The 11,060-nt window shown below is 45.0% G+C and overlaps 1 protein-coding gene across 1 annotated transcript in view; it reads right to left on the bottom strand.

Moving 5' to 3' along the window:
- Positions 1 to 2,566: 2,566 nt before the first annotated feature.
- The window catches only part of LOC132828335 (EF-hand and coiled-coil domain-containing protein 1-like), a 31,576-nt gene continuing 23,082 nt past the window's right edge, over positions 2,567 to 11,060 (bottom strand). The window contains exons 6-7 of the mRNA XM_060845355.1: positions 5,163 to 5,232; positions 2,567 to 5,074 (exon numbers count right to left, since the gene is read on the bottom strand). Coding sequence (XP_060701338.1) covers positions 4,944 to 5,074; positions 5,163 to 5,232 — 201 coding nt within the window. The 3' untranslated portion in view covers positions 2,567 to 4,943. The remainder of the gene's footprint in view (positions 5,075 to 5,162; positions 5,233 to 11,060) is intronic.

Below are 11,060 nucleotides of genomic sequence, written 5' to 3'. Positions count from 1 at the left end.
GCCAGACCATAAAAGGATTTGAAAATATAGTGGACAACTTTCAAATTGAAGCATTGCTTAATTAGAAGTGAGGTCAAGTCCAGGTAGATTGCGTGTAATACTACCAGCGCATCCATCATCTCTGTAGCCAATTCCTTTAAATTCCTAGGATTTTAATTTGGAATTAATAAAAATTTGCAAGCAAACGTGGCCAGTCAATGGCTCCCATCTCGGATCTGGACTAAAGGAATTTGAAATTCCTCTGGCCCCTTCCTGTCCATCAGGGCACCTGGGAGAATCACAACCACTGATGAGTAGGTGCTTCCCTTTGCTCTTATTCAGTCACCATGAAGACACAGAGTCAAGCTTAGTGATAGAATTCCCACCTCTGAATCAGAAAGTGAAGGGGTAGAGGCAGTGCAGCAGTTTGAGAAGGAAGGGGGACGAAATAAACGAGAGAAAAAGTACCGGGGAAACCAACGGGGCTAAAGATCAATAAGTCCTTGAACCTAGGGTGTTTCCTCCAAGGGTTTTAAAGGAAATGGCCACAGAGATGATGGATGCACTGGTAATAATGTTCCAAGAATCCTTAGATTCTGGATAAGTATCAGTGGATTAGAAAACTGTTGATGTAATGCTTTTATACTTTTTTTTAACAAAGGAGACAAAAAATTTAGCTGGGTGAGTTGGCTTAACATCTGTTATTGGGAAAACGTTACAGTTTATTTGTTATCATCATTGTACTTGGCAATCATTCACTATCGAGTATAATTATCTACCCAGAAAATTCCATGTCACTGCTCATGGGTTCTGTTGGCCATTATGTGGCTGATGAGTCTGATCCTAGAGCCCCATTTCCAGCAATACATTTGGCAGATATATCCAAGGTCCCTGCAGCCTTTAGGTCTCAATATCAAGTTCAATAATTTTACAGGTTGAACACGTTCTATGTCCTCTACCTACCCAACACCATAGCCCTTTTCATGAAATGGCCTGCTTTCAGCACTGCCAACCCATTTTCACCAACTCATCGTCTTTATTATTAACTTTTCTCTCTACCTGGCATATTATCTTCCATAACTTTGTCTGTCTATCATTCTCTGCCTCTGGGCTCCTTCTCTATTCCTTCCCCCACCAACTTCAACATAAATATCACCTTTTCCCAGCTACCATCAGTTCAGAAGAAGAGTCAATGGAGTTGAAATGTTGACTCTGCTTTCTTCCCCATAGTTGCTGCCAGAGCTGCTGAGTTTCTCCAGCAGTTTCTGCTTTTGCAGGAAGGTTGATGCCTCAGACTATGAATCCTTTTATTATTATGTAAGGTTACCAAATGCATAGTAGAACACAATGCATACATAAGAGGTTACAGCACGTAGCAGGATGGTCCAACCCTTCTGTGCTGGTATTCATTGTGTACACATACGGATTTTTTTCAATCACATTTCTCACCCTGAGCCCATGAGTCTATCTTTTTTTCCTCCAAGCTCCTATCCAATTTGATCACGAATGCTGGAATAGTATCTGCTACAACCACCGAGAGTTACTGGTTGAATCTGACCAGTACTGACGCAATGGGCTGAAGGGTCTCTTTCTTGTTGTATGACCCTGTATGATTGCAAATGGATACAGTTTGGAGTACTTTGACTTCAGAGTTTACAGTGGATAGAGTCAAAAGTGGAGAGGTAATAAGTGTCTGAGAGCTGCATTAGACCTTAAGACATGTTTTCATTCAATTCCTTCATTTCTCACAACCTTATACTGCACAACTACATGATGAAAGAACAGCACTCTGAAAGCTAGTGCTTCCAAATACACCTGTTGGACTATAAACTGGTGTTGTGTGATTTTTAACTTCCTAAATCCAATAACCCCCTCCACTCCATCCCTATAGTAACACGTGTGTGTGTAGTAACTGTATCGTAATAGGTGTCACTATTGCTGTAGAAAAATAGGAACATTGACAGTTTCCTGATGAAGGGCTTATGCTCGAAACGTCGAATTCTCTATTCCTGAGATGCTGCCTAACCTGCTGTGCTTTGACCAGCAACACATTTGCACCAGTTTACCATCATAACATTTAAGAGTATTTAGATATGCTGTTGCAATGCCAAAGCATATAAGGCTATAAGCCAAATGCTGGAAAATTGGATTGACTAGTTGGGTGGTTATATCTAACCAGTACAGACTAATGGGCTGAAGGGTCTCTTTCTTGCTATATGGCTTTGTATGATTGCAAAACAAACAATAAGTTTGAAGTTCTTTGCCTCCAGAGTTTACAGTGGATAGAGTCAAAGGTGGAGAGGTTATAAGCGTCTGAGAGCTGCATCAGACCTTAAGACATGTTTTCATTCAATTCCTTCATTTCGTACAAACTGCAACAGATTAACCAGCATTTTTAATTGACCAGCTCAACGTAAGTCGGTGTCGGGGTGGGGCCTTTGGTATTTGGAAAGTTACCAAATACATAATAGGAAAACATAATCTCTGCTCAAATGGAAAACATTGAAAACAAAGATATTAATATACTCCTCCCATCAATATATAAATTGATTTAATCCAATAAAAAAATCAAAGGGAATATCTCCACATCACCATCTAGAATAGGAACCATAAATAACAATGATTACCCACAAGGGGGCGACAGATCCTTTAAAATAATAATTTCCATACAAAATCATAGATAAGCAAAAGGAGATAGTGAATCAGAACAATGAAGATGGATAGATAAAACAAAGGATGAAAATCTAGATACAATTTCAGAAACTAAAATAGCATTTTTAAAAATATACACAGCTAGTACAGCTTAATATAAACCAGTAGGCAATTTACAGGGCACGTGAAATCAGATTGCAGAGAAACAACAGCAAAGCAGCAGACATCCATCCGAAACAGTCCAAACAGCCCTAGATCCACCCTCCTCTCAACCAGCATAGCCCTCCATTCCCTTCTCCCTTACTTGCTCCTTTAGTCAACTCCTTAAATGCATCTAAATGATGCAACTCAATTGCTTCCTCTGGTAAAGAGTTTCACTCTCTGAATAAAGAAGTTCTTTATAATTTTTTAATCATTCTGCAACAGTTGGTATTTTGTTCAGCGTCAGAGTCCATGCAAGTCAAAGTCTAACAGCTGTGGGTGTGGAGTTGAACTTTTTATGGAACTCATATCTTTCAAAATATCTATGTTGGAGGGGATGAGTCTCCTCCCGGTGGGGAGCACTGAAAGCCTGGATGTTCAGAAGCTCTCTCTCTCTCATGTAAAATTCCATCAGCTTGGGATAATAAAAGTTGAGAATCCAAACAAGCAGCCTAGGCTACATGTAGCTGCATTACTTTGGTCACTGGAAAACTGGGCAGCACGAATAGCACTGCTGCCTCATAGCGCTAGGGACCTGGGTTCAATCCTTGTCTCGGGTGACTGTCTGTGTGGAGTTTGCACGTTCACTCTGCGTTTGCATTGGCTTCCTCTCACACTCCAAAGACGTGCAGGTTAGGAACTGGCCATGCTAAATTGTTCAGTGATGTGTAGGCGAGGTGCATTAGTCAGGGATAAATGTAGGATCAAAGGGTTGGGGAATGGGTCTGGGTGGGTTACTCTTTGGAGGGTCAGTATAGACTCGTTGGGCCAAAGGGCCTGCTGCCACACTGAAGGGACTCTATGTTCACCCCAGAACTTCAACAATCAGCACAGATCCCTTCATTGCATCCCTCCCACTGCTCCCCCCATTGAATTTCTTGGAGGCATGAAGATGGATAGATAAAACAAAGGATGAAAATCTAGATACACTAATGGTTTCTAGTTATGATCTTCCCATAACATTTTCTCCACATCTAAACAATCAAAATCTTCCATAATATTAAACAGTTTTAATAGGACAGCCCCTTCCCTTCCTTTTTCAACAAGAAAGAAAAGTTGTCAATCTGGCATCCTCCTTATAAATCTATTTTACACCCTCTGTGTTTTGATATCTTTCTTTGTAATAATAGTGTCCAGGATTGTATGCAGGGTTCCAGGTACCGGCTAATCAACACTCTCTACTTTTCAATTCTCTCCCATCAGAAATAAACCCAAGTGCTTTGTTTATTGTTTAGTGACCTGGTTATTGTGAGCCATGTCTTGAGATGTGGAACATGGTTAACTGATACAGATTCAAGACTGAGTGCATCATCTTTTCTGATATAAGTCTCTTTCTCTCCACAGAAGCTGCCAATTGGTGTTTTTCTTTAAATTTCAGGTCTCCGGCATCTGTGGTATTCTGCTTTTTGTTAAAGCTCAGACCCGTTCAAAAGCAACATTGAAATGCTGGAAGGGTGACCACTGGGATGAGACATTAAACCTAGGCACCAGCTGCCCGTTCTGATGGACACGTAACCTTCATCACTCTCTTTCTGCAGGGAGCTCTCCCAGTATCCTGACAAACAACTGTCTTGCAGTTATGACCAAATTAACTGGAACCACACTCTATGTGGGATCTTCCTGAGCACAAGATGGTTACTGCATTTGTCCACTCAGTGCACAGGTTTCATTAGCTGCAAAATCCCCAGAAACAAGCTCTCTCTTTCAATCGATTTGCTTGCCTTTTGTGACCATGTGAAAATTTACAGAATTTTTGTCACTGAGATTGTCAAAGTCCATCATAGCACAGACTGTACATCATCCATTGCTTCAGACATCTGTATGTGTCAGCCTGTGATTGGCCAGCTTCCGGTCCACAAGCATTCATAAACATTTGTGTTTCAGTGATTGATCTTCAATGGTTTCAAGAAGATAGAGAGGGCTGCAGAGACCTGGGGTCAATAAAGTGTGGAAAAAGCAAGGCAGGTCAGGCAGTATCTGAGCAGCAGGCAAGTCGATCTTTTGCCTACAGATATTGGCCACAGCCCAACTGACTGCTTAAGAGGGAAAGATAGAGGATTATTGCTGTAAATAACTAATACCACTCAATGGGATCTGCTCACTTCCATGCATTAACATGATATCACCAGGGAGTTTTTCCTGATCTGCTCATCTTCCGTTTGACATGAACCTTTGGCGAGTAACTCACAAGACAGCAGCTCTTTATGGAGAACACTCAATATGTCCAAGGAGCTCATCATTCCTGTAAAATAGGCAGGGAAAGTTGTTATTAACAGGCCAAATCAGATTATCGCTCTCTTTTATAACATCTCACTGTTGTGATTCCTTACCATGTCCCACACTGTAACAGGAGTCCAAAGTGCTCATTAAGATCTTCCCCAATGACCGTCTGGAAATGTTCTGCGATCAAGCAGAGTACAAATTGAGGATGGATTAGATTAGATTAGATTAGATTACCTACAGTGTGGAAACAGGCCCTTCGGCCCAACAAGTCCACACCGACCCGCCGAAGCGCGACCCACCTATACCCCTACACCTAACACTACAGGCAATTTAGCACGGCCAATTCACCTGACCTGCACATCTTTGGACTGTGGGAGGAAATCGGAGCACCCGGAGGAAACCCACGCAGACACGGGGAGAATGTGCAAACTCCACACAGTCAGTCGCCTGAGGCGGGAAATGAACCCGGGTCTCTGGCGCTGTGAGGCAGCAGTGCTAACCACTGTGCCACCGTGCCGCCCACAAATGGATAGGAATGCAAGAAAAAGGAAGAGTTAGAATCTGAAAAACATCAAAAACTGGTCCATTCAACAACTCAAGAACATGGTCTCCACTTAAAACAGACCCCCCTGTATCCTGCTATTCAGTCTGCTTGATACCTGGTGAGGATACCAGTGACAAAGTAACGTCATTAAGTGTTTGCATGGATTTCTGGACAGTTAAAGCCTAGTTAAGTATTCACAAGACCCTCACACTGTAAACCCAATTCAAAATCATTGTCAAAGCGTTCAATCCATCTTTGGCAGAGGTAGGCTGATAGGACTGGAGGTGGGTCAGTGTGGACTTGTTGGGCCAAATAGCCTGTCTCCGCACTGTAAGGATTCCATGATGCTAAATCTTTAAAATAAAGGGCAACACGGTGACTCAGTGGTTAGCACTGCTGTCTCACAGCACCAGTGACCCAGGTTCAATTCCCACCCCGGGTGATTCTCTGTGTGGAGTTTGCACATTCTCCCCGTGTCTATGTGTCTTCCAAGTGCTCCAGTTCCTCCCCATAATCTCCAAGATGTGGGGGTTAAGTGAATCGGATGTGCTAAATTGCCCACAGTGTTCAGGGATGTGTGAGGTGATGTGCATTAGTCAGGGTCTGGAAAAGTGGTGCTGGAAGAGCACAGCAGTTCAGGCAGCATCCGAGGAGCAGCGAAATCAACGTTTTGGGCAAAAGCCCTTCATCAGGAATAAAGGCAGTGAGCCTGAAGCGTGGAGAGATAAGCTAGAGGAGGGTGGAGGTGGGGAGAAAGTAGCATAGAGTACAATAGGTGAGTGGGGGAGGGGATGAAGGTGATAGGTCGGGGGGAGAGGGTGAAGTGGATAGGTGGAAAAGGAGATAGGCAGGTAGGACAAGTCCAGATAAGTCATGGGGACAGTGCTGAGCTGGACGTTTGGAACTAGGGTGAGGTATGACGACCGACTTAACACTTACATTTTTTGCAAACCCACCGACTCCCACAGCTACCTGGATTACACCTCTTCCCACCCTACCTCTTGCAAAAATGCCAACCTGTATTCCCAATTCCTCCGTCTCTGCCGTATCTGCTCCCAGGAGGACCAGTTCCACCAAAGAACACACCAGATGGCCTCCTTCTTTAGAGACCGCAATTTCCCTTCCCACGTGGTTAAAGGTGCCCTCCAACGCATCTCGTCCACGTCCCGCACCTCCGCCCTCAGACCCCACCCCTCCAACCGTAACAAGGACAGAATCCCCCTGGTGCTCACCTTCCACACTACCAACCTTCGCATAAACCAAATCATCCACCAACATTTCCGCCACCCCCAAAAAGACTCCACCACCAGGGATATATTTCCCTCCCAACCCTTTTCCACCTTCCACAAAAAAAAGATCCCTCTGTGACTACCTGGTCAGGTCCACACACCCCCCCTACAACCCACCCTCCCATCCTGGCACCTTCTTCTGCCACCACAAGAACTGTAAAACCTGCGCCCACACCTCCTCCCTCACCTCTATCCAAGGCCCTAAAGGAGCCTTCCACATCCATCAAAGTTTTACCTGCACATCCACTAATATCATTTATTGTATCCATTGCTCCCGATATGGTCTCCTCTACATTGAGGAGATTGGACGCCTCCTAGCAGAGCGCTTTAGGGAACATCTCTGGGACACCCGCACCAATCAACCACACCGCCCCGTGGCCCAACATTTCAACTCCCCCTCCCACTCTGCCGAGGACGTGGAGGTTCTGGGCCTCCTTCACCGCCTCTCCCTCACTACCAGACACCTGGAGGAAGAACGCCTCATCTTCCGCCTTGGAACACTTCAACCCCAGGGCATCAATGTGGACTTCAACAGTTTCCTCATTTCCCCTTCCCCCACCTCACCCTAGTTCCAAACGTCCAGCTCAGCACTGTCCCCATGACTTGTCCAGACTTGTCCTACCTGCCTATCTCCTTTTCCACTTATCCACTCCACCCTCTCCCCCCTGACCTATCACCTTCATCCCCTCCCCCACTCACCCATTGTACTCTATGCTACTTTCTCCCCACCCCCACCCTCCTCTAGCTTATCTCTCCACGCTTCAGGCTCACTGCCTTTATTCCTGATGAAGGGCTTTTGCCCGAAACGTCGATTTCGCTGCTCCTTGGATGCTGCCTGAACTGCTGTGCTCTTCCAGCATCGCTAATCCAAAATCTGGTTTCCAGCATCTGATTTTACCTCATGCATTAGTCAGGGGTTAATGTAGGATCCTAGGATAGGGGAATGGGTCTGGGTGAGTTACTCTTTGGATGGATCGGTGTGGACTTGTTGGGCCAAATGGCCTGTTTCCACACCGGAGGGATTAAATGATTCAATGAACACAGTGTAATCCAGCAGATTCAACCACTGCTGCTCTCAGAAGCTGCTCATTTGCTTCTTTGTGTTGTCCCACCCATACCCAAGCCGCTGATGGCATCCAGGCCAACAATACTGTCCATACTGGCTGTAAGGTCATCGCCATGCCATGACTAGGTGACACCTCATCCCGACAGACACACAAATAAAGCAAATACAGAGAATCTCCCTCCCATTCCACCGAAGACATGCAGGTCCTTGGACTCCTCCATCGCCAGACCATAACAACACAACGGTTGGAGGAAGAGCGCCTCATCTTCCGCCTGGGAACCCTCCAACCACAAGGGATGAACTCAGATTTCTCCAGTTTCCTCATTTCCCCTCCCCCCACCTTGTCTCAGTCGATTCCCTTGAACTCAGCACTGCCCTCCTAACCTGCAAGCTTCTTCCTGACCTCCCCGCCCCCACCCCACTCTGGCCTATCATCCTCACCTTGACCTCCTTCCACCTATCACATCTCCAATGCCCCTCCCCCAAGTCCCTCCTCCCTACCTTTTATCTTAGCCTGCCTGGCACCCTCTCCTCATTCCTGATGAAGGACTCTGGCCCGAAACGTTGAATTTCCTGTTCCTTGGATGCTGCCTGACCTGCTGTGCTTTAACCAGCAACACATTTTCAGCTCTGATCTCCAGCATCTGCAGACCTCACTTTTTACACAGAGACTACTGGACAAACTCAGCAGATCTGGCAATATCTGTGCAGAGAGAAACAGCTATTGTTGAGGTGCTACTCTTCTTCAGAAAGATGAGGGTTGGCCCATTTAAGCGGGAGGTGAGGAGCATTTCTCTTCTCACAAAGGGTTGTGAGTCTTTGAAACTCTCTTCCTCAAAAGGTGGCCTTTGAATTTAGTTTTTAAAGGCAGTGGTAGATGAATTCTTGATGAGTAACAGAGTGAAAGTTTATCACAGGGAGGTGGGAATGTGCAGCTATGATCTTATTGGGAGAAAATGAGGACTGCAGATGCTGGAGATCAGAGTCGAGAGAGTTGGAAAAGCGCAGCAGGTCAGGCAGCAGCCGAGGGGCAAGACAGTCAATGTTTGAGCATAAGCCCTTGATCAGGAATGTGGGCTTTCCTAATGAAAAGCTTATGCGTGAAACATCAACTCTCCAGCTCCTCGGATGCTGCCTGACCTGCTGTGCTTTCCAGCACCACACTTTTGACCATAATCTTGTTGGTGCAACAGAGTAAGTGACCTGTTGATCCATACTCTCATACAGTAAATGGATGAGGATAAAAGGAAATTAGTGTTATTTTAGGGGAAATATTCAGAGGATTATGGGGAAGGAGCAAGCAAATGGGATTAATTACAGAGTTCCTGCAAAGAGATGGGCCAAATGGTTGCTGAATTTTTGAGGTTTCCACAAAATTTGTTTGTTTTTCATTCATTCATATTAGTGTCTCTAGCATATCAGAATACAAGTTCTGAACAAAACTCATATGGGTCTCAAAACGTTAACTCTATTTCCCTTTCCACAGATGTACCAGATCTGCCAAGTTTCCCCAGTGTTACCTGTTTGTTTCAGATTTCCAACATCTGCAATGTTTTACTTTTATTCATGAATAAAGCAGTTATGAAGATGGATGTCAATCTGAGATAAAGAAATACTGTATGTACAATATCCAATTTGAAACTCGTGAAAAGGGAGGCCATGGTCTACTGGTAATATCATTCGACTATTAATCCGGAGACCCAGGTAATTTCTGGGGAACTAGGTTCAAATCCAACCATGACAGTTTGTGGAATTTGAATTGAATAAAAATTTGAAATTAAAAGTCTAATGATGACCATGAAACGGTTGTTGATTGTTGGAAAGTCCCATCTAGTTCACTAACGCTCTTTAGGGGAAGACTTTAGTGGCCTGGTCTGGCCTACATGTGGGCAATTAAGGATAGGTGAAGAACACTGGCCTAGCCAAAGGTACTTATATTTATGAATTAAAAAAAACACTCCAATCCGTGCTCAGTTTCTCAATGTCTCCTTGACATGACTGCCCTCCAAAGTGAAACAAACATGCCTCAAGTGTAGCAGGGTGGTTCAGTGGTTAGCACTGCTGCCTCACAACACCAGGGACCTGGGTTCAATTCCAGCCTCAGGCGATTGTCTGTGTGGAGTTTGCATGTTCTCCCTGTGTCTGCATGGCTCTCCTCCAGGTGTTTCTGTTTCCTCCCAATGTTCAAAGATGTGCAGGTTAGATGGACTGGCAGGTTAAATTGCCCATAGTGTCCAGGGCTGTGTAGATTAGATGGATCAGCCATGGGAAATGCAGGCTAAAGGGACAGGATAAGGGAGGTTGGTCTGGGTGGAATGCTGTTCAGAGGGTTGGTGTGAAGTTGATGGGCCGAACAGCCTGCTTCCACTTTGTAGGGGTTCTATAATTCTAACTTTGCTACACACCTAGTGAAAGAAGGGCTACCTGCACAATCTAAGGAATGGAAGAGACCAGCATACACTGGTGAATGCTCCAGAGGGATTCCAGAAACCTGGAATGTCGACTCAACAACAAACTTCGGTTCCCCATAAGAAGTGTGCCCTAATGGAAGTTACAATTCCACAAATTCCAGGCCTGAAACTAACATGTGAAGTTGAATCGGAGAGCCAGTGCAGACACTGTGGGCCAAATGGTCTCCTTCTGAAAAGTAGTAATTCTGTGACTCAATGAATACCCACATACCCACCCATCTCCTCACTCCCCCACAACCAACATGGTGAATCGAGCCCAAATTAGCAACCTGAATGCCAGCCACGCGACTTAATACCTCTGATTGAGCTATTGCTGCAGGAAGCTGTGTCTGAACAGAAGTCCAATCCTAACACGTTCACCCAGTGTGAAATCATACTTACATGCTGCGAGTCGGACTATTGCCTGTTCCTTAAGAACAGAACTCTTTGGTGTTTGTGATCAGACATAATGTAAACTGCTGTGAACTTTGCCAAGCAACTGGTTCAGACAGTCCCTGACCGGGATGTGAGCAGCCTTGGCATGTTATGAATGTTCCGACAGCATCTGGCATCTAAGTTATCGATGCTGACCTCCTCTCCGAAACACGCACCTACCCTCTCACACTCGAACCTCTAACAATGAGCTATAACAATAT

This window comes from Hemiscyllium ocellatum, chromosome 26 (assembly GCF_020745735.1).
Source record: "Hemiscyllium ocellatum isolate sHemOce1 chromosome 26, sHemOce1.pat.X.cur, whole genome shotgun sequence".
Taxonomy (NCBI): Eukaryota; Metazoa; Chordata; class Chondrichthyes; order Orectolobiformes; family Hemiscylliidae; genus Hemiscyllium; species Hemiscyllium ocellatum.
Note: the sequence above shows the minus strand (reverse complement) of the source record. Positions and strands in the feature narration are given on the sequence as shown.